The sequence below is a fragment of the Hemitrygon akajei genome, chromosome 29 (assembly GCF_048418815.1).
Source record: "Hemitrygon akajei chromosome 29, sHemAka1.3, whole genome shotgun sequence".
Taxonomy (NCBI): Eukaryota; Metazoa; Chordata; class Chondrichthyes; order Myliobatiformes; family Dasyatidae; genus Hemitrygon; species Hemitrygon akajei.
The window spans coordinates 23,722,332-23,746,786 of record NC_133152.1 but is presented as its reverse complement, the minus strand read 5'-3'; the positions used below and the strand labels follow the sequence as shown (position 1 = coordinate 23,746,786).

The 24,455-nt window shown below is 40.7% G+C and overlaps 1 protein-coding gene across 2 annotated transcripts; it reads left to right on the top strand.

Moving 5' to 3' along the window:
• Positions 1-19,432, top strand: otud3 (OTU deubiquitinase 3). 2 transcript variants are annotated; one of them, XM_073031901.1, is made up of 9 exons: positions 1-251; positions 889-1,260; positions 5,856-6,004; positions 9,929-10,041; positions 11,535-11,657; positions 12,150-12,296; positions 16,223-16,319; positions 16,838-17,004; positions 18,250-19,432. In XM_073031901.1, the coding sequence occupies exons 2-9, from the start codon at positions 1,058-1,060 to the stop codon at positions 18,424-18,426; spliced, it is 1,176 nt and encodes a 391-aa protein (XP_072888002.1). In that variant the 5' UTR covers positions 1-251; positions 889-1,057; the 3' UTR covers positions 18,427-19,432. The 2 variants fall into 2 exon arrangements, with proteins under 2 accessions (XP_072888002.1, XP_072888001.1); XM_073031900.1 differs by having other exon boundaries at positions 1-586.
• Positions 19,433-24,455: the final 5,023 nt, after the last annotated feature.

Sequence of the window (24,455 nt, the reverse complement as noted above, 5' to 3'; positions counted from 1 at the left end):
ACGTGTGTTGCTTTGGATGTCCAGCATCCGCAGATTTTCTCGTATTTGTGATTGAAAGGGTTATGTCGGGATAGAATGAACTATGAATAGGATCAGCATTGACTTGAATGGAATAGATTCTAATTGGACCATGTTGTTACTGGGAGTGTGGGAGCTGAGACAGCTTTGGACAGGTTGGAATTGGAACAGGTTATGACATGGAGAGTAGCTAAGATTGCTCAGCACTAGAGTGGATAAGGGAAGAGATTGGGGTAGGTCGAGCAGAGATGGAGACTATTATGACTGGGAGAGTCTAAGGCCGCGATTCGACGGCGGAGGCTGAGCCTGGCCTCGGCAGGACACACTGAGGAATTCGGGCCTCAGGGCTGATGACCTGCCCGCCCTGCTGCCTGCCGACCGGGCTGAGGGCGGGCCTTGCTGCCAGATCGGGGCTCCGCTGCTTCCCTTGTGGGACCCAGCCGCTTCTCTCTCTCGCTGAAGGCCGGGAGTAACGGCGAACCGCCAGGGGCTCGGCACTCGACACAAGGCACCCACTTTTCGGCGCCCCTCAGTCCGGGAGAACACACGTCCCTAATCTCTTTAAACGGTAATTTGAAAGGAAAGAATGGATGAAAGAGGGAGGAGCCTGCCGATCAGAGGTGGCCGAGTGACGGTGACCTCTCACGGGCAACACCTGCACGCAAGCCCGAGGTTTCGGACTTAGCTGTAGGCCTCAGTCGCCGATTGGAAGGCATAAACTCAAAACAGCAATTCCTGCGGCGTCAAAATTTTATCATAATATGTGGTGCTGTCCGGTTTCTCTTTATAACATTGCGTCGGTCATGTGTAAGTTACGCTGACCAACCACCTGCTCCCAATAAATAACATTATTTTCGCCTTTTTTTCCAGATTTTTAATTCCTACCTCCCCCACTTGGAGGTGAGGGCATAGATTCCGGCATCCTATTCCGTTCCATGCTTTTTACCTCTCTCAGCTTTGGCCAGTCGCCATGGTGATACTCGGCCCTTTGTCCCTCTAATACCGGCCCGCCACTCAAGCAGCCGCCGGTTTGGTGACCATGTCTAAAAAGCAAGTGGTTAAAACGAGGACTAATAGGAAACTGGACCTGGAGCGGAAAAGGGACGAGAAGGCGGCGAGGCGAGCCTTGGCGAAGGAGAGGAAGAACAGGAGCCAGGGTGGGACGGAGGATGAGGAGTTTGTCAGCTTTGCCAACCAGCTGTTAGCCATGGGGCTCAAGCTCCGGGAGGTGCCCGGTGACGGGTAAGGAAGGCTGAGGAATACATTATCTTCGCCCACTATCTCTATGTTATCTTTTGACCTGTAAACTAGTGGTTGTTAATGGTACTTCATATCTTTGATTCCGTGTACGTCACACATAACTTTTGACTTTACTCCCAAGTTAAGAGAGGATAAGATTCCAAACCCTTTAGTCAATTGCAAGATTTCTCTGAATTACTAAAGAGGCTAATATTGGCGTTAGTCTGTCCTTTTGACCTGCAATCGGCGACCAAATTGTACTTTGCCATGAATACCAAAGCGATAACTACATAGCAATTACACAATTTTTAGTTTCACTCCAAATTGCACCTTGCTGGAAAATCTGATTTGTGAACCCAGTTCTGCTTTTTAAATTCAAAGCTTTTAATTGCAAACTTGAGGTTGGTGAGTATATCAAAAGTATTATGCAATAATGGATGCAAACGACAGAAGCTGAGGCTGGACACCTCCTGCCTTAGATTTAAAAATAAAGTTGCGAGAAACATTCAGTAAGTTGAACAGCAACTAAATTTCCAGTACTGTATCTTAATTTTATTTCTAATTTCTAGAAGCCACGTTATTTTTATTTTCTGTATTTATTTCTCCTTAGTTGTAAGTTTATGCCCTTAAGGCATAGATTATACTTTTTTCCTGAATTCATTTAAAGTGCCCGGAGCTGCGATAGCTCTTTGTGCTTTACATTTCATGCCACCAATCCAACAAAGGATGCATACATTATCAGGTTTTTTAAAAAAAATAGTTTTGCATCTTGGTGTTGCCAGTTAACAGTAGGCTGGCGGTTAGTGCAACTTTATTACAGCTCAGAGCTTCAGAGTTCAATTCTGGTACCTTCTGTAAGGAGTTTTTTTACATCCTCCCTGTGGAATGTGTGGGCTTTTCCCATGGTGCTTTGGTTTCCTCCCACAGTCCAGAGACCTTCCAGTTAGTTGGTTAAATGGTCATTGTAAATTGTCCCGTGATTGAGTTAGGGTTAATCGGGGTTGCTGAGCTGGCATAGCTAGAAGGGTTGACTCCACACTGTATCACAAAATAAATGAATAAAAACCTTTCAATTAAAATGTTAATATGCAAAATTAGCTATTTTATTTGATAATGTTATCCTTGTTTATGATGATCCTGCATATTGCTACTTGGCAGTGATTCTGTGTAGTAACCCAAGTATCGGCAGATGAAAGCGTGATGAAGTTTAATAACATCATTATTCTTAAGTGTAACTATGTATACAGGTGCATTTGTTATCTTGTAATGTGCTATGAAGTAAAAAGGCAAATGGGATTTCATGGAAATTGTGCAAATTGTTAGAGGGTTGGAATCAGAATAGTGAGCTACAGTGTTCTGTTAGTAGTATGATGCAAAGATTATAAACATGCCCAAATGTACTGTAAATGAGGCCACTAGATTTCTGTATCTTCTCTGCAGAACTGAATCATCCTGCCTGAGTAACATTGCCTGATTTATGATGTAACTGCTTCCAGCTCTAGAACGCTACACCATCTTTATGCTCTTCCACTTCTGTGAAAAAGTATCTACTATCCAAATTTTACTTTGTAATACTCTCTTTGCTCATTTATGGTAGCTAAGCCTTCTATCTGGAAACTCCTCTGAAAACAGTCTCTTCATTTCTTTATTGAAATTCACTTCTTTGACCAGACTATTTTAATACTTGGCCCCCATGCAGATTAATATTACTCCTTTACAGATTCCCGTTAGTTTTCTACATTGAGGATCCTTTACAAATGCCACTTATGATTCCAGCTGCCAGATACAGTATACATCAAACAGAAATTATCCTACCTTTGAACTCCTTGTGTGACAGAATTATATATTAAAAGGGTATAGCTCTGCTGGCAATTCATCCTAATAATCCTGGTAAAACTTAATGAGAATTCTTGGGCGCTGTATCACAGTGATGTGTTACAACCTTGAAATATTCTGTAGTTTTTTTGCTATAGTTTTTAAAATGTACCCCACAGAGTTACCTATATATTCTGTTTACACAGCCCTGTTGGTGTAATTCTAACCACCTATTCTGATCCAATGTCCTGTCCTTTATTTTTCCTTCATTTTATACAAATTTTCCAAATTGGTCAATGATCAGGAAAATTACTATTGGGCTAGGTTTAATTTTGTAGATTTAAAAAAAAATTGAAATGCATTTGATATTTTGGAATAAAAGAGAAACCTTTGGGGTCCCAGTAGAATCGATTAAATGTTATCTCAATGTTCCTAGGAACTTAAAACAAATGAAATGTCAGTATGCATGGTAAGAAGTATAATGTATAAATCCAAAGAGTATTTTAAAACCATATTTGGCATCTGGAGCACTGTACTCAGTCTTGGTCCTTGTTTCAAAAACAGGTATCTAGTAAGGGGTGCAAATGTCTGTAAAGATGCAGAGCTTAAGGAAATAATGTACTTGCAAAAGTTGACTCTCTTGGGTCAATTTTTGAATAGTGCCTGATCGCAATGATTAAACCAATTGAAGACTGTGACAGTTTAGATGCCAGCAATCACTTCTGCTTTGTACAGTATTTAAACACAGGATTTAAGAAAAGTATTTGAGAGCAAATTTCTCCACTTCAATAACGTTGAACACAAAAGCAAAATACTGAAAATGGTGAAAAGGTTCAAAGGTTCCTTTTATTATCAGAGTACATGTGCAGAATACAACTCTGAGATTTGTCTTCCCTAGATAGCCATAAAATACAGAAAGGCCATGAAAGTTGTTGAGGCCCCCCTCCCGCATGAAAAACAAATACAGTCGGCCCTCCTTATCCGCGGATTCAACTAACCGCAGATCGGGAAAACCCGGAAGTTCTCTCTCCAGCACTCGTTGTTTGAGCATGTACAGAATATTTTTTCTTGTACAAACCATAATTATTCCCTAAACAATACAGTTTACCAACTATTTACATAGCATTTATATTGTATTAGGTATTATAAGTAATCTAGAGATGATTTAAAAGTACAGGCAGTCCCCGGGTTATGAAGGAATTCCGTTCCTGAGTCCCTCTTTAAAACGGATTTGAAGTCGGAACAAGGTACATCCGGTATTATTTAGCGTCAGTTAGTCAAATGTTTGTCTTAGTGTATAGTATATATTTTACCTTTCTATGCATATAAAACACTTAAGAAATGTATGTATTTCAATAATCAAACCACTGCATTGCTTAGTAATAATTGTAGCTTTCATTGGGGGCAGGGCCTTTCACATTATCCATTAAAATTGTTCTGATCGTTGACCGACTGTAGCCTAATGCTTTTCCAGTGACCAATGGCGTTTCACCTCTTTCCGATCGCTTTATTACTTCCACCTTATTTTCAATCGTGATCGCGATTATTTTCGTGAACAGAAACACTGCGGATTCAGAGCTGCACCGGGTCCTAAAGACCACCGCACTGAGACAGGTTAAATAAGGTCTGGGGTTCCGCTGGGTCCTAAGATCATCTGCATTGAACCAGGTTAAATAAAGGACTTGCGCATCCGTGTTTTCTCGTATCCGCAGGGGGGTTCTGGAACCAATCCCCTGCGGATAAGGAGGGCTGACTGTACAACTTATAAAACCCAAACCTCTCCCTCGCCTAAAAATTAACAGATCAGTCTCCCGGACAAGGCAGCTAAAACATCACGTCCCTAAACCACCCCCCCCCCCCCCCAAGCTTCTCCCACGCAAAAAAAAATGGAGACAATAACATCAAACACCCAACCCCCTCCCTCACCCAAAAAAGTAACACATCGCCCTCCTGCCGATTGGCAACAAGAAAGAAAACACAGAAAACTGAAGGAGATCAATATAAACTACAGTCCACAGTGATAATCGCTTGTGTTTTGGAATTTCGAAAGCATCCTCCGTCGGCACTGAGGAGAGCAACACCTCAAACTCCGTCCTTCCTTGGGGGCCTTAATCTGCCGAGAAGCAGCCTCCCATGGGAAACGATCTTGGGGGGCCCGATGCGGAAAATCCAGAAGTACAGTAAATGCTAGAAGTTCTCAGTAGGCCAAGCTGCAACTGTAGTGAGAGAAATGTGAAACCATATTGCATTGCAGGAAGATGCTGCAGTTTCTGTTGAGAAATGAGGTAGTGTATGTGGAAATGCAGGAAGGGAATAGAGAAGATGGGTTGGCCGTTTAGCCAACTTACAGCATGCATCTTTTTAACTGGCTGTAGAATGCAACAAGGAAGAGAACCATTTGATGGTGAAGTAGTGTGTCCTTGCCCGCACTATGCTAAACCACTTGAGGAAAAAAAACTTTGATCTAATCTTTTCTTCTTTTTGCCCTACTTATTTAATTTTGTTATATATATTTCACACTTAGTTATAGTTTTTAAATTAGGTATTGTACTGCTGCCTCAAAGCAACAAATTTCACGACACATGCCAGTGATATCAAACCTGATTCTGATTCCGATCTTGAATAGGTTTCCTCTTTGAATGCTGAATGACTGAATTCCCGGTGAAACACTGAGAACGTTTTGCAGTTGTCCTGTGAAAAAGATGATGTAATTGTTGATTTATATTTACTTAATCTAGAGCAGCACAAGAGCTTAACTGAAGTTGTCTGTTTCTCTTTGAAAGGAATTGTCTGTTTCGTGCTCTTGGTGATCAGCTGGAAGGTCACTCCCAGAACCACCTCAAGCACCGGAGAGAAACAGTCGACTTCATGATAAAGCACCGGCAAGATTTTGAGCCGTTTGTGGAAGACGATGTTCCTTTTGATCGATATGGTGAGCCCTGTATATGACTTTAACAGTTATTAAACTTGTAAAACACAATGTTAATTAAAATTACTTTTTAAAATGTTTATTATTTATTGAGATACAGTGTGGCCAGCCCTTTGAGCCAGCCACCGCCCCCAGCAACCCTCGATTTAACCCTAGCCTAATCACGGGACAATTTACTATGACTAATTAACTTACCAACCGGTACGTCTTTGGACTGCAGCAGGAAACCCACATGGTCATAGGGAGAGTGTACACACTGCTCACAGGCAGTAGTGGGAATTGAATCAGGGTCACTGGTACTGTTAAACTGTTGAGCTAACCACTATGCTGCGTACTGCGCCTCTGTTGAAGTAGAATGTGTTCTAACAGTTAATTAACTTGAAAAGTGCACTTCCTTTCTCTCCACTGATGCTGAGAAAGAAATGCTCATTGTCAGCATATTTTTTCAGATTTATGGCATTGGGAGTACTTTGTTTTTTATATAATAATATGACTATTTAGACAAAGGTTGAGATCAGTTCCTGAACAAATGCACATGTGTGACATGTTGGTTATCAGCATTAATCTGCTTTTCATCATTTAAATTCATTGTTTAGCTAGGGGCTGCTTGGAGGTGTGATTTTCCTCCAGTGTTTTTTCTTCCAGACATAATGCTTAGCATGCCTCCATTTCCCTTGGGACTTCCTTACCTGGAGTACAATTCCGTCACCCTGAGGGGCATTGTTGCAACAGCTGAAATTGCCTCTCTGTTAAACATTAGTGTGTTTTAAACTCTGTCAGATTTTGTTTTCATGGTAGTGCTTTGATATGATCCTGTTCTGTCAATAATGACTTGGGGCTGGAAGAGGGTAATGTAGGGGAGAAGATGGGTGAAGAGTTGATAAATGATTATCTGCTTGCCTGAAATTAGCAATGGTTATTATTGTCTCTGAAGGATTGTGCAATGAAGCCACTCAATGAAAGATTTGGCAATAAACTCTGAATTGATACAACACACACAAAATGCTGGAGGAACTCAGCTGGTCAGGCAGCACCTGTGGAAAAATCGATGAGACCTGACGTAGATTGGGAGACTGCTTCGCCGAGCACCTATGCTCCGTCCACCAGGTGAAGTGGGATTTCCCAGAGGCCACCCATTTTAATTACACTTCCCAATCCCATTCCAATATGTCAATCCATGGCCTCCTCTACTGTTGCAATGTGCCCACACGTAGGTTGGAGGAACAACACTTTGTATTCCATCTGGGTAGCTTCCAACCTGATGGCGTGAACATCTATTTCTCAAACTCCTGGTAATGGGGCCCCCCCCACTCTCCTTCACTGTTCCCTATCCCCTTTTCCCGCTCTCACCTTATCTTCTTGCCTGCCCATTGCCTCCCACTGGTGCTCTTCCCCTTTTCTTTCTTCCATGGCCCTCTCCTATCAGACTCCCCACTTCTCCAGTCCTGTATCTCTTTCATAAATCAACTTCCCAGCTCTTTACTTCATCCCTCTCCCTCCAGATTTCACCTGTCACCTTGTGTTTCTCTCTCCCCTACCCCCTCCAACTTTTAAAATCTATTCCTTATCTTTTTTTCTCCAGTCGTGCTGAAGGGTCTTGTCCCGAAATGTCGACTGTACTTTTTTCCATAGATGCAGCCTGGCCTGCTGAGTTCCTCCAGCATTTTGTGTGTGTTGTTTAGATTTCCAGCATCTGCAGATCTTCTCCTGTTGTGTCTGAGTTGGTACAGTACTTTTTAGTGTTTTACTGGAATGTTCTCATCAATGAGAAGCGAAGCTGGACCTCTAACTTCTCGGGTGGCACTCCACTCGAGCTGGGCACTGTTCAATATTTATACATGAACTCCTATAACATGATCTTTTAATGATCTTTCATCATTGTGTGTAAAATGGCTATTACAATTCCCATGTTAAAACTCATAAGTACATTTCAAAAGTACTTTAGCTAGTGAAGTGCTTTCTCATACCCTGTGAGTGCAAGAGGTATTGTATGAATGCAAGCGTTTTAATTGTGCTTCCCCACACAGTCTACAAATACTGATCTGACCTCAGGACCTGGGTGGGAAGCCAGACTTTTGGATCAAACGAATTACAGAAACGTGTAACTCTCAAAACTCGTGTAATTACTTGCATGAATTTATTAAGCCCAAGGTTACAGTTTAACTTCTCTGGGGACAGTTAATCAGCACTTTGTTTGACTGAGACTAATGGTGTGCAAGGTTGCTGTTGTACAAACATAGGAGCCAAATACAAGAAATGTGTACACACACTATTTTTTTTTTTTAAAAAAACAAAATTTACTCTGTTTACATACTTTGGTCACATTTATTGTAAAAACATTTATTGAATGTTTACAGAATCACTCTTATCTATGTGTTACTGACTGCTTTCAAAATATGGTGGGCTACCTCAAATAACTGCTGTTGTTACTCCTGTACATACTGGCAATACTCAGATAATAATGTTGGACAAAAAAATTCCAGGATCTTAACTTGATAATAAAGAGCATAATTTGACCTTGGCCAGCTGGTGTGCAATTAAAATGAAAACTTGATAATGGTATTCATGTGATCTTGCTCTTAGATAACAGTACAGTGACTCTGGGCTTTCTTTGACAATCTAGGGTCCTGTGCTGATGTTTATAGGTGTAGCCTGTTCTCCTTACTGTTCTCCAAAGGAGACGTGTTGCTACATGACTAAAAGCTCAAATATAATGTACTTCCTGAAAGTACAGGCATTTTTGAAAGCATTTCACACAGCAGACTCACTGGCCATGGATCGAGTTGCCTCTGGATTATAACGGGTATAGTAGGCAGACAGTTAAACTCCAAAATCTTGACAATTAATGATCTTTCACCCATGATGTAGCAGCTTAAGTGTACACACTGGCTTTACCAACAAACACACAAAGGTATGTGGATAAAATAATGAAACAAATCACAAAAAATTAGAGCAACTCTCTCTCTCACTCTCTCACTCTCTCACTCTCTCACTCTCTCACTCTCTCTCTCACTCTCTCACTCTCTCACTCTCTCACTCTCTCACTCTCTCACTCTCTCACTCTCTCACTCTCTCACTCTCCCAATGCTGGAAAATGGGAATGGTGAAGGAGACGGGCCGAGGGGGGGGGGGGGGGTGTATTACCAGAAGTTCGAGAAATCAATGTTCATGCCATCTGGTTGGAGGCTACCCAGATGGAATATAAGGTGACAGGATATAAACTTCACCATTCCCCATTCCCATTTTCCCCTCTCTCCTATCCTGCTCATCTCCTCCCTCTGGTGCTCCTCACCACCCCCCCCCCCTTTTCTTCCATGGCCTTCTGTCCTCTCCTATTAAATTCCCCCTTCTCCAGCCCTGTATCTCTTTCACCGATCAACTTCCCAACTCTTTACTTCACCCCCCTTCCAAGTTTCACCTATCACCTTGTGTTTCATCCTCCCCTCCCCCCCCCACCCTCTAACTCTGACTCCTTATCTTTTTTGTCTCCGATCCTGATGAAGGGTTTTGGCCCGAAACATCGACTGTACTCTTTTTATTCCATAAATGCTGCCTGGTCTACTGAGTTCTTCCAGCTTTTTGTGTGTGTTACTTGGATTTCCAGCATCTGCAGATTTTCTCTTGTTTGTGACAAAGAAAACTAGAGATGACCAAGAAAATGCAGGTTTGGAAATACAAATAGTTTAAACGTGTTGAAATGTTTAATTTCTTGTGTTGAAGGGCAAAAACTATTGTCAGTTACTAATGATTGATATGAATGGGTAAGCTAACTTGATGTAATAGAGACAAATTCATTTCTAGCAAACTGTAAATATAGAGTCCAAATTTTTATCTCTGGTAATATTTCCCATAATTCCATCTGTTTAGTAATAATTCATACTTAGCATAAATAATTGTATGTAACATGTTCTTGTATTTAATTTTCAGTTACAAATCTGGAAAAGCCAGGCACATTTGTTGGCAATGATGTGATAGTAGCCTTTGCAAGGAACAATCAAGTGAATATAGTGATCCACCAGCTTAACGCCCCACTTTGGCAGGTAAATTTATTGTTAAGTTCATATTATGGGATACTATGACAATATACAGCAAGTGTGTAGAGGGTGCTATATTGAAAAATGCCTATAGAACGATACTGCAAATCATTAGTGACTTTGTGAATGACTTCTGCAGAGCTCTACCATATTACGTATTGTACTTGGCTGCTTCCCTCTGCGGTGTTCTGCAGTACACATCAAACTTGCATTGTAGTGATGTTATTTTGATACACTGACTCTGCATGAAGTGTCATGTCCTTCCTCTCCATTCTGGGTATTGGTCTTGTTTGTGGGAACTGGTGTCCGGCAATTAATGATCAGTAGCATTGACAGAGCCTGGAATTCAGAGCCAACTCTTGTCTACCTCTGACTTAATGCTAAAAGACTGCCCAACACCACCTCATCAGGCAACCTGCTGAAGGGTCAAAACGTCGATTGTACTTTCTTTTTTTTTCCGTAGATGCTGCCTGGCCTACTGAGTTTCTCCAGCATTTTGTGTGTGTTGCTTGGATTTCCAGCATCTGCAGATTTTCTCTTGCTGCCTGCCCATTACCTGTTATTAGTATAGTAAACCTTCTCTAAGCTGCTTCTGATGCATTAATGTCACTCCTTAAGTAACAAGACCACTGTGTAGGGTATTCCAGATAGGTCTCACCTATGTTCTTTATAACAGAAGCTTGATGTTTTTTTTGTATTCAATTTCCTAGTTACTAGTGGGCTGTACCTTTTATAAAGCAAACTAAAATGGGTCATGGCACAATATGTGTACTCTGCTGTTTTTGCTCTCTTTAAAGCACTTGTACGATGTGCATTCATAAAGAGTGTGTTTGATCTGTGAGTTGCAGACGATTGACTATAAGATCTTATGATACTCAAACAGAATCTAGCCATTTGGTTCATTGAGTCTGCTCCACCGTTCAATCATGCCTAACTTTTACCCCCGACCCCATTCTCCCACCTTTTCCACAATACGCTTTACTAAGCAAAAAAGATGGAGAAATGCTACTGCTTAATTCTTCAACTGACAGAGTATTTCATAGCAGATTTTCATCTTAATAGTGCATTTTAATAGACATACATTTAAAATAACACTTGTAATAAGGGTAATGAATACTGATGGTGAGCCCCTGGAATGATTTCAATCCAGTGGTCTAAATACTGCAGAATTTGGAGATGTCTATTATATAGATGCCCATAGAGCTCTCAATATAATTTAAATCTAGTCATTATGTTATGTAAACACCATGTGAAAGTCTGTCTGAAACTCATTTTCACCCTATCAGCCAATCAATGTAGAGAGCAATTTTATCTGTGTAATGAAATGTGCTAAAGATACACAGGTTTCCTTTTTTATTAGAATACACGGTACAATGAAAACCTTGCCTCCATAAATTATAATACTTTGTTTCTGCATAAGATAATAAAATAGGCTGTTTATGTGTAATGTACAACAACAAGTGAATCTGTAATGTTAATCAATTACTTTAACACTGCAGGTTTTTGGAACCAGGAAGAGTAATGCTGCTGAGTTGCATATTGCCTACAGATATGGAGAGCACTATGACAGTGTGCGTAAGGTCAATGATAATTCAGAAGCTCCTGCAAACTTAAGAACTGAGGTTGGTGAATGCATTTGACTGTGGTCCTGGCCCTTGCACACGTGGAGGCCCAGTGGCTTTTTAGTGGTAAATGTGTAACGTTGACCAATGAGTAAAGTTTTTAGAGCCTATAACCAATTTTCCACTTCTTGAGAAGCAAGAAGTCAGGAAAAAAAACATCCAAGTAACTAAAATCAAAGATGATTAGAAAAAATTGCATTTGGGTGGATATTTTGGTATTGCTTGTAAACAAAATTGCAAGCTCCTATTAACATGAAGGTTCTAATTTCTTTCGGTGCTGGCTGTGGAATGAATTGGGTCAAAATTAACTATCTGGAGTGGCAGGAATGAAATAATTTAACTTTAGTGGGTAATGGCATGTGTGATAGTAGTAAAAGACAACTTCATTGCCAGAGGCCTTCTGATGAGAATGCAATATTCTTTTATTGTAAAATGGTATCAACAGCACCAGATCCACAAATATTCCTGTTTTTAAATTTATGACTCGCACAGATGCTCATGAAAGATGATTCAAAGAAGAAGGATCGAAACAGAATGTGTGACTATCAAGTGGAAGATATACGGGATTTTGAAAACGGAGGGACAGAAATAGATATGGATGATGCAGTTCAAAAAGTGCGCAATGCAACAGGATGTATGGTGAGTAATCGGAAACGATTAGCCAGGCTGCCTTCAGAAAATCTTGGTTAAGCTTGCAGAAAAGCAGATGAAATAGCTACTGGGACGATGTTCCCCATTTAATTAAAACCTGGTTTTATGTCTTTTCATTTGATATTATGAAGCTCTTGCCTACTCCAGTTTCTATTTCTGTATGCAGCTTTTTTTCTGGGAGTTGCAGTCCTTTTTTTAGTTTTGTTTTATTTATTGGCTCAGTTCAGTATAGTGCAGACCCCCAGTGGTCAAGTTCACATGATCTGGTGTGGCACTCAGTCATACTAGCTTATAGTTTATTGGCTTATCAAGTCAGAGAGTGGTTGGCGTACTGTTTGAAAGCAAGGGACAAAATTGGTTCTCTGGCATATCAGAATGGTCATCCATGTGTGGAGCCCAAAGAGATGATGGAGCTCTTAAATCTGGTGGGCAAGAGGGCGGCTTCAGGGCTGTGATGTTTTTATTATTTATTCTTTGCAATGTCTGTGAAGAATACAAATTTTAGGTTGTATACATTCTCTGGTATTAAATGAACCTTAAGTGGAATTATTACATCTCTATTTACTCGGGAGAAGGACACAGAGTCTATAGAAATAAGGCATAGCAGCAGTGAGGTAATGGATTATGGATTAGAGGAGGAGGTTTTGCTATCTTGAGGAAAATTAGGGTGGATAAATCCCCAAGGCCTCAATGTTCCCTCAGACCCTGTTGGAGGCCAGTGCAGACATTGCTGGGGCCCTAGCAGAGATATTTAAAATGTACTTGGCCACAGGGGAGGTGCCGGAGGATTGCTAATGTTGTTCAGTTGCTTAGAAATGCTCTAAGAATAAGTCACAAGTTACAGGCCAGTGAGTCTGACATCAGTAATGGGTAAGTTATTGGAAGGTATTCTAAGGGACCAGATATGAGTATTCCGATAGATAGGGACTGATTAGCATGACTTTGTGCATGGTAGTTTGTGTCTAACCAATCTTGTAGAGTTTTTTCAAGGAAGTTACCAGGAAAGCTGATGAAGGCAAGGCAGTGGATGTTGTTTACATAGACTTTAGCAAGTAATTTGTAAAGGTCCTGCATGGGAGGTTGGTCAAGAAGGTTCAGTTGCTTAGCATTCAGGATGAGGTCATAAACTGGATTAGACATTGTCTTTGTGGGAGAAGCCAGAGAATGGTAGTAGATGGTTGCCTCTCTGACTGGAGGTGTGTGGCAAGTGATGTGCTGCTGGATCAGTGCTGGGACTATTGTTCATCTATATCAACAAATTGGATGATAATGTAGTAAACTGGATCAGCAAATATGCAGAGGACATCAAGATTGGGGGTGTACTGTTCAGTGAGGAAGACTATCAGAGCTTGCAATGGGATCTGTACCAGCAGGGAAAATGGGCTGAAAAATGGCAGATGGGATTTGATGCAGACAAGTGTGTGGCGTTGCACTTTGGGAGGACAAACCAGGGTAGGACTTAAACTCTTGAGTGGTAAGGCACTGAGAAGTGCAGTAGAACAGGAGAATCTGAAAATACAGAACCATAATTCCTTGAAAGTGGCATTGGAAGTAGATAGGGTTGTTACAAAAGCTTTTGGCACATTGGCCTTCATAAATCAAAGTATTGTGTACAGGAGTTTGGTGGTTATGTTGATGTTGTATAAGATATTAGTGAGGCCTAACAAGAGAACATCTGCAGATGCTGGAAATCCAAGCAACACAAAATACTGGAGGAACTCAGCAGGCCAAGCAGCATCTATGGGAAAGAGTACAGTCGACGCTTTGGGCCGAAACCCTTTGATAGGACTGGAGAAAAAAAGATCAGTAGATTTAAAAGGGGTAGGGGGAGGGAAACACAAGGAGATGGCTGAAACCGGAAGGTGGAGAGATGAAGTAAAGAGCTGGGAAGTTGATTGGTGAAAGAGATACAGGGCTGGAGAAGGGAGAGTCTGATAGGAGAGGACAGAAGGCCATGGAAGAAAGAAAAGGGGGGAGGAGCACCAGAGGGAGGTGATGGCCAGGCAAGGAGATAAGGTGAGAGAGGGAAAAGGGGATGGGGAACGGTGAAGGAGAGTGGGGGAGGCATAATCAGAAGTTCAAGAAATAGATGTTCATGCCATCAGGTTTGAGGCTACACAGATAGAATACAAGGTGTTGTTATTCCAACCTGAGTGCGGCCTCATCTTGACAGTAGAGGAGGCTATGGACAGACATATCAAACAAGTAGCATTTTTTCTGCTTACAAGGGGAACTGCCAGGAGTGAGATCAGTGGGGAGGAATGAATAGACAAGAGAGTCGCACAGGGAGCGATCCCTGCGAAAAGCAGAAGGTGGGGGGGGGGGGGGGGGGGTGGATGGAGGGAAGTGCTTGGTGGTGGGATCCTGTTGAAGATGGTGGATGTTCCGGAGAGTTTATGTGCTGGAGGTGGAAACCATCAAAGCTGCCCTCAAACAGATCTCTTCCATTTCACGCACATCTGCTCTTACCCCATCCTCCCTCCGCCCTACTGGGGATAAGGTTCCTCTTGTTCTCACCTACCACCCCCACCAACCTCCGCATCCAGCACATGGTTCTTGAAATTCCTTCAGAGACATTGCTATACGGTTTTATCTTTCCAGTGATTTCAGATATGGAGGGAAGCTGTTTCACACTCTGGTGAAAGGTGTTGGGTGTAAGAAATTTCCTTGCCTTTGACCTGTTTCCACAATGGTGAGGCTTCCATCTGTCCTGCCATTGTGTTGCTGATTGAAAGGCATGATTCTGTGAGCATTACCATATGAGGCTGTAGGACAAGTCCCCAAATTAGATTCAGATCTATTTATCACTTGTTCATCAAAATATACAGTGAAATGTGTCATTGTCATTAACAGCCAACGTACACAAGGATGTGCTGCAAGCGTAACCACACGTTCAGTGCCAAAATAGCATGACCACTCTGCAGAGCAGAACAACTTAGAACACAACAAAATAGAACATTCTGACAGGAACAATGTAACAAGCCCTGTTCCTCTTTCCCTTTCACCCATCTGCCCACGCATGTACACAGTCCTCTAGAATGGGCTGTCTTCAGCCTCCACAAATTCATGGACTTGCACACACTGGGTCCCAACTTCACCAGCGGACTCATTGAGATTTGTAGGTTCGTGCTCCGGCTTCTGGGTCTCAGCCCAGACCTCTGATCGGCCTCCAGTATCAACCAGGACCCGCAGGTAATGACATGGATGGGGGCCCAAACTCCAGGCCTTGAACTCACCAGTGACGCAACCTCAAAAACTAGGCCTCAAAACTCCAGTCTGCCACTGACCTTCAAATACAGAGCCTCGGACTCTGGCTTGTCCTCCAATTACCCTACATCCCTGTCCCTAAACCCTAACCTGACCCCTAATTCCCGTCTGTCGACAAGACCATCCTTGTGAAACTTTTATTTTAAAAAAAACCTAAAAACTAGCTAAATTTGAGCTGCAACCTTGATGGAGAAAGAAGCTCCGTACCATCTTCAAACTCAAATCATGGAACCAGGGTTAACGAAGAGGATGCACTGAGCTCTGTGCATATTTTTGTCTTGTTGAAATACATTGTGTTTTGTCATGATTGCGCTCCATACCCCTCCCTTGGCATCTGGCAATCACAGTGACATTTTATATTTTGTACTTCACTGAGGTAGCAGTTTTTTTATGTGGCATATGTTTCTGTTTCATATAAAAGTTTCATGGTAATAATTATTGATTCTGGCTTAATGTAATTTAAATTCCTCAGCTGCCACAATGGGGTTCGAAGTGCCTCTGGATAACTGGTCTGGTAACATAAAACAGACATGGTTGTCACGAATCCAAACAGACCTTGTGTCAAAAAAATTGGTGTTCATTTGTTAGCCAGGTAGAAAAACTGAGGAAAGAGAACTTTTTGTGTAATTGTTGTTATTTGTCTTCAGGACACAGATTTGATTGTTCAAAATCTAGAGCTTGAAAACCACGACATTGAGTCTGCAATAGTTGCCGTCTTGCAGATGGATGAACTAAAGAACAAAAGTGAGTTCTATGTGCAAATATTGAAATGCATTTTCTATATAATATGTTGCAAGTTTATTTCAGCATGAGCATTTGAACAATACCCTTTAATGCTCTAAATTCACTTAAAGGTTCACAGGGCTCACTTTTGACTCGCCACTTTTAGCAGATTGTATTTCACAAGGATTGTTTCGCAGCCTCCATGAATCTTTCTGAAATGTAAATTGTATGAATGTTTCACTTTGCAAGTTACTAGATCAATAATGTTTCCTAAATTGGTCTTCGAAGATCAGCTTAACTGTTAGAATGCAAGAATGCCATTTTAACTTAAAAAGTTGCAGTAGGTCTGGGTAAGTGCCTTAACTTGTACGTCTAGTGTGCACTATACACTACCCAGTAGAGCAACTTGAAGCTTGGTTGAAAATTTCTGAAGTAATTTGCAATGCCTTTTCATGCCTCTTTCCACATAGATTAAGATTTAATGATTTCATTGCTGCAGAATCACTGGAGTTGAATGTAGTTATGTTTTGTTGGATTAGATAGTATTGACGAGTCTAACAAAAACAGCCCACATCACGTGTCTTCTCTCTGGATGGACAATGGAAGTGGCAATAGGATTTTTGGAAATCAAGGTATAAACCCTGAAGAAATTGAAAATAATAGGACACTGAACAAAAAGGAAGAGAATAAGAGGACCAAAAATAAGGTGTGTTAAATATCTTTTGTGTGACTGGACTCTTGAAAAAAGCAGTTTGTACAGTAATGTGTGATGATGTAAATGTTATACCAAAGACTATAAAGTCAATGGTACTAAGTGATATGAAATGCATGAATATTATAATAGAAAAGTGGATTCCCCAACAGCTTCAGATGGACAAATTTGGCCAGCAGTCTTTTAGACTTGTTACATTTTGGCTAGCAAATGATAGGCAAATTATCACCAACTTCTAGAGGAGTCATATGCCAATCAGCATTACTTTAAAGTTACACTTGTCATCAGCAAATGTACACTAATTTGGTGGAAATGGAAAGATCTTTGTACCATACATTTCCATCAGTATTTTCTCCCAAGAATTTACTGAGATACAGTTTTGCAAGTGGGGTGTGCATTTTTCTCACCCTAGGTATTTTACTGAAAAGGCAAAATTCATCGTTTACTCTTGGCAGTTATTTTGGGTGACAATTGATCGGCCTACTCGGTCTCCTTGCCTTGTCTCTGATAATTTATATTTTCATTAGCTATTGTCCTGTGGCAGCTACTGAAGGAATTAAGGCCATTTGTAGTCCATTAACATGGATATCTGTTGATTTGAGTTTCAATCTAATGACTTGAGCACCAATATTCAAGTGTGCACTGCAGTGCAATATTGAGGGCCTGCTACAGTACTGTGAGTGGATTTTGGCTGTATCCCTAAACTAAGCCCATGCTAGTGCACTTGGCTGATTATAAGTATCCTGTTGTTATTCTGAAGAACAGTGGAGTTGTCCCCAGTGTTGTTACCAATATTCATCCCTCATCAGCGTTATTTAAACATTTATATAGTCTTTATCACCCTGCTGCTTGAACTGTCAAAATTAGACGCTGACTTTGCTAACATTACAACTGATTTCACTTCAAAAGTACTGAACACAAAGTACTAGGGGCTGGCCGAAGGTCATGAAATGTGATTTATAAATATAAGGAAATCCCCATCTTGGGTAATATCTGGGAACTTCCTTGTTTCAGCTACCTGCTGGATAAAGTCTAAACTATCATGAAACTGAAAAATGGAACTTTATTTTGTTAAGCGTGTCAAATAACAAAACTAAAAGTTCATATAATACGCAGCTTTTTGAAATGCTTATTACAGAAAACAGTTAAATAGTGCAATCCATCATAGCTATTTAAATTAGTTGTGCTAATCAAAGTTTTTTTTTCCCTGCCCTCATCCTCCTGAATTTTTAAAACTAGATTACAAGTAAGCAACGAAAAGAACAATTGAGGAGAGAAAAGAAGAAACGCCAGGAAGAAAGACATCGACAAAAATTTCTAGACAGCAGGAGCAATAATGTGGAAGACCTCGTGACTGATGGGAACTTGCAGCCACCAGTTACGTTAGTCAAAACATTTGCTACGTTAAATATTTGACATTAGGTCCTTTTACAACTAAAGATTGCCTAGCATAGTAAGTCTCATAAATGGGGAGGATAATTTGGTGGAAGGAGGAGGGAGTTTGTATTTCTGATGCTGCTTTAGATTAACAATGTTTGACTTCATAAGCTTTTTTTGAAGAACTTTGTTTTTCTTTGTAAATGTGTGTAAACAAACTGGAAGAAAATCTAAAAAGCGAAAACAATGAATTATGTACACTTTATAAATGCAATAAAGTTTTAAGAATTGTAACAACTAAGAATCAAAATAGTAAATTGAAATAGTTGGATAAATTTTAGTAAGAAATGGATTTGAAGGCGAATGTGCCTTTAACTCTTAAACATATGGTTTAGAGAGCTTACTATCAGATTTTAAGTATCATGCCCTCTTTACGCCTCCATTAACGTTCAGTAATCGAGATGGAAATTGAGGCCTTTTTTTACAATTATTTGCAGATCTCCCAAAAGAGACTTTTATAGAGTGGGTTTGCACAGGAGTATTTCTGAGTGGAGCGTAGAATAGCTGTCACTTGCTGACATCAGTAAGGAAGGTTTATAAGAAAAGTTATAAAGAAAACCTTTTTCAGGACTGAAACATTTTTTAGTTTAGAGTTTAAGATGAAGAATGCTGCTGACCACCAAATACAAAGAATGCTTTCCCCAAGGACTGTTCCAGGTATGTGAATAGGCTTGGCAACTGTCGAAACCAAATGAGGTTCATAGAAGAACTGAAATTTCTGATGCTGGTTAGTAATTTATTCATTAGAGTCTTTTTGTTTTAACACTCCTAGGGGTGGTTTAAGTTGTTCTGTTGAATTTCTACATGCTGAGATGTTTTTATGGCAATAAAGATTCTGGAACGTCATTGAGAAAAGTGTTTGAAACAGTAACTCCCATGAACAGCCATGTTAAAGAACTGGCTGTTGTACAAATTTGGATTTTTTTAACTTTCTATTTCTGTTTGTATATACAATGTTAATAAATCAACTCATTGAGAAACTAAATTTGTTTTTAAGAAAACTTTTTTTCACTATTACATTGATTTGCAGTTACCTCTTCTCAAATCACCTATCATCTCCCTCTGCCCCTCCTCTCCTTTCTCCCTTGGTCCATTTTCCTCTCCTGTTGGATTCCTTTTACACCTATCTCCTCTCCAGCTTCTTACTTCACCCCTCCCGCACCCACCTGGTTCCACCTATCACCTAACTTGTCCTTCCCCTCCCCCATTTCTTATTCTGGCATCTTCCTTCTTCCTTTCCAGTCCTGACAAAGGGCCTTAAGTATCAACTGTTTATTTATTTCCATACATGCTGTCTGACCTGCTGAGTTCCTCCAGCATTTTGTGTGTATGTGTGTTGCTGTGGATTTCCAGCATCTACAGAATCTCTTGTGTTTGATTTGCCGCCTTTTTTGATGTGTTGTAATTGTACCTGCCTCTACCATTTCCTTTGGCAGTGTTTTCCATATATGCACCACCCTCTGGTGTGTGTGGAGGGTGGTGGAATTTTGCCTCTTGGGACCCTTTAAATCTGTTCCCTCTTGCCTTAAACCTATACCTCTAGTTTTAAGCTCCCTTACCCTAGACAGGAAAAAAAACCTGACTATCCACCTTGACACTGCACCTCATGGTTTTCTATACATTTAAAGTCAATGCTCGGTCTCCAACACTCCGGGGGGGAAAGACCCTCTCATGTAACAGGCAGATCCGTGTTACTTTTGAGGGAATTTTGGCTGATTGTTGCAAATCTGGTTCAGCTGCTGTGGATCAGGAAACCTTGCAAGCTAAAGTCCTAATGATAATTGACAAATATTGAAACCGTAAAAGTTTCTGGTTTGTTGGGGCTGTTTTAATTGGCCAAGCCTCCAGGTTCTGCGTGCATTTGGGGAGATGTGCAGCCTGTACCCGAGCTTTGCTGATATGTATAATGAAACAGAAGACAGACATACTTTATTGATCCCGAGGGAAATTGGGTTTCGTTACAGCTGCACCAACCAAGAATAGTGTAGAAATATAGCAATATAAAACCATAAATAATTAAATAATAAGTTAATCATGCCAAGTAGAAATAAGTCCAGGACCAGCCTATTGGCTCAGGGTGTCTGACACTCCGAGGGAGGAGTTGTAAAGTTTGATGGCCACAGGCAGGAATGACTTCCTATGACGCTCAGTGTTGCATCTCAGTGGAATGAGTCTCTGGCTGAATGTACTCCTGTGCCTAACCAGTACATTATGGAGTGGATGGGAGTCATTGTCCAAGATGGCATGCAACTTGGACAGCACTCGCAAGGTTAGGTGGTATCTGAGAAGGCTGTAATGTTTTGGGTCTGATGCCCTTTGTCAGAACAGCCCTGGACCTGAAACAGTTAACATTTAGGGTCTCGAAGGATCTTGGACCAGATTTTTTTTTCTCTCTTCCACAGATACTACCTCAACTGCTGTTTTCAACATTTTCAAATTTGCAGCATCTGTAGGATTTGTTTTGATTTTCATTAAATGCAACACTTTACATGAGATAATCATACATTTGGTAACAGAAAAATGTCGAAGTCCCCTTTATTGTATGCACAGATGCAATGAAAACCTTGCGTGCAGCAGCAACATGGGCACATAGCAACAGAGACACTGCATTCACAATAGAAATTATAGAAGAAAGAACACAATTGGAATAACAGTGGTCATGGTATTGCTGTACTGAAGTAGTGATTAAGGTGATACAGGCTGGTTCAAGAATCAAATGGTTAAAAGAAAACCTGCTGTTCTTGAACCTGGTGGTGAGAAACTTCAGGCTTCTGTATTTCATGCCGGACAGGAGCTGTGAGAAGATGGCATGACCTGGATGGCAGAGATCATTGCTAGATCAATGAATTTCTTGATTTAGAGAATTGAGGTACAGAATTTTAAAAAAAGTTTATCATCTGATATATGTACTCAATTGGGCTCTGTTTTTACTTTGTTGTCTAGAAATTTAAAATTTAACATGAGGATATTTTCCTGAATACTTTATGAAAATGACCAGTGAAATACTTCAAATAAATCAACAAAAGATCAAGTGGAAATCTTTTTCCTTTTTGCCTCCTCTGCACTGAGGTGTACAGTTTGTAAAGGGAACAAAGTGAGTTATCCATTTTGCATGCCTCAAGCAGAGAAAGGATACATTTCTGAATCATGGTCAATGTAAATTTATTAGCAAAGTACATATACGTCTCCATATACAACCCTGAGTTTCATTTATTTGTGGGCATACTCAGTAAATCCTATAACCATAATAGAGCCAATGAAAGACTGTACATATCAGGGCAGACAACCAATGTGCAAAAGACCAGTGTGATGTCAGTAGCAAAAAAATGGTTCAACATTTCACAAGTATTTTAAAGAGCTGAACTGAAGAAGATGGCAATGTTTGTCATCAAAACACTGGTTACAATTGATACTTGCACCCGGCTGGAAGCCCAAGAAGAGTTTATTCGTCATATATATGCTGGGAAAGCTCCAGATCCTTTTTCAGAATGCAGCTTGTTACTAGGAGGCATTTGGTACATCATTTCATTTAATTATTTAGAGATACAGGGAGGAATAGGCTCTTCTGCCCAATGAGCCACATCACCTAGCAACCCACCTATTTAACCTGAGCCGAATCACAAGGCAATTTACAAAGAGCAATTAGCCGATCAACTAGTATGACTTTGGCCTGTGGAAGGAAACCCACACGTCAAGAGGAGAACATACAAACTCGTTACAGGTGGCAGGGAATTGAGCTACTTATTCTGAACTTAGCTGTCATAGCACCACCCTAACAAATATGGTACCATGGCACCCATTTCCAACTTAAATTGGGGAGGTGGGAGGTGCAGTATATTGTTAGAGGACTGGCTGCCTAGAACTTTTAAAATCTTTCAATCCTAGCTCAAGGATGTCAGTTAATGATAACTGTACAACAGAAATATCAGCTAACTCAATGCAGAAGCTGAAAATGCAAGCACAATTAGTAAACCTAGGAGCAAACAGATGGCTAAGTTAAAATGATTTTTTAAAAAAGCAACTGGCTTGTCTTCAGTTCAGTGATTATAAAATCCCCAGAAGCTGGAACTTCACAATTTATATTATTTATAATTAATGTAAAACAGAGTTTTAAAGACTGTAATGTGATCCAGCTCCCATTAATGGTTTTTTTTGTTGTTTTCTTTGAAAACTTTATTTATTGGCACAGAATAGCTCCTGGCTCTTTGTGCTACACCAGCCAGCAATCTTCTAATATAATCCTTGCCCAATCAAGGGATAACTTACAATGACCAATTAACCTACTAACCAGTACATCTTTGGACTCTGGGAGGAAACCCACACGGTCATGGGGAGAGCGTACAAACCTCTTGCAGGCAGTAGTGGAAATTGTATTGCCTGCTTTTTAAAATTATTTATACAGAGGAAAATATGATGTGCCAGAGGATTGCGCAAGGACAGCCTTATATTAGGGTAGTGATCTTAACACTAGCGATCCACCTCCAGCAGAGCATGATCAGGTAAGAGAATGACAATGAGCAGATGGAGACATTCAAGGTTAGTTTTATGGTGGGATTTTGGGGTCAAGATAAAGTGTGAGAGAGGCTTTGGAATGAATTCCAAGCTTCAGGTGCACATGGTAGAAACGAATGCTGATGAGAGGCGAACTGAGGGATATGAAAGTGGAAAAGAGCAAGCTAGAGTAATACAGATATTTTGGGGTTGAATAAAGGAAAAGAATGGATGAGAGGAATGTGGAAGAGGGTTGGGGAGGTCAAGGAGAGACTGTGAATGCTAAAATAGAAGTGCCGTTGGATTGAGCCTCTGTAGATCAGTGAATACAGTAAGAACAGTTGAGTGAGATGGTGGATTTGGATTTCACCAGCTATGAATTGGACGAATCCATAGTGGAACTCATGAAAACAGGATTTGAATAAGTAGACCTAGAGACAAGAATGTATTCTTTTTATTAAAGTTAAAAGTCTGTCCCAAGCCTTAAAGGCTCATCAGGCCAGTGCTTATGCCGGTTTCCGTGGTGTGAAGCGACTGAGAGTATGAGACTCCCCTCCCCCCCCCCCCCCACCGCATAGGATGCCAGTCTATTGCAAGGTTAACCCCCAGGTACCCATTTTCAGCTGGGTGGACTGGAGCAATGTGTGGTTAAGTGCCTTGCTCAAGGACACAACACGCTGCCTTGGATGGGACTCGAACTCATGACCTTCAGATCACTAGTCCAACGCCTTAACCACTTGACCATACACTTTTTTAAAATTAAAGTAGCATAGTAATTGAAACAACTTTGGAAACATTTAAGGGGCAATTTCACACAGTAAGAGCATCTTTGTGATGAAGTGACTTTGACAGCTTGCTGCTGATGCAATCTTGCTAGTATGACCAAGAAGTGTGGAATGGATTACTGGCTGGAATTTTAAATGGCAGAGCATAAACAAGCCACAATGACCTCCACCCTGCATTACTCATTGAGTAGGGAGAAGCAGCAGCTTCCTCAGACTTTAACCTGGAGGAAATTTTACATTATCCAGGACTGGATGTTAGGCAAGTAATCTGGCACCTGAAACAACTAATGGGAGTGGAGACAGTTTAGAGCTTTGTCTGCCTGACTACATATGTTTTATGTGTAGATGAAAGAACCGTAAAGAAGAGAAATCATAAGTGGAAAGGCATTTTTTTTTAGTGAGTGTTTGACAAGTGACCTCTGAAATTCCAGCAGCATACAATTATTAATTTTTCAGAAATTCCAGAAAGATGTGGCCACAACACAAGCTTGCTCCGTTCTAGTACTGGTCTGAGCCTGTATTTGTCGAAAGAGTGAAGTTCAGCTGGGGCAGGGCACAGAGCCATAGCCGCTGGGAAATACATGAAGTCACTTTGTCATTCTTGATGAAATGATAAACAGCTGATAAGAGAGGGCAAATTTTCGATCAAAAATTCACCAATCATGTAAGAGCTCTAGGCACTTCTGTTGGAGCCACAACTGCAACCAGTTAAGGTTTAATGGAGTAACTGCC

Bases quoted from the DNA above. Each gene is read 5' to 3' on its own strand.
- otud3 (XM_073031901.1), top strand. From the start codon at position 1,058: ATGTCTAAAAAGCAAGTGGTTAAAACGAGGACTAATAGGAAACTGGAC. The intron at 1,261-5,855 runs GTAAGGAAGGCT...TCTCTTTGAAAG, and splicing joins CGGGAGGTGCCCGGTGACGG to GAATTGTCTGTTTCGTGCTC. The intron at 11,658-12,149 runs GTTGGTGAATGC...TGACTCGCACAG, and splicing joins CTGCAAACTTAAGAACTGAG to ATGCTCATGAAAGATGATTC.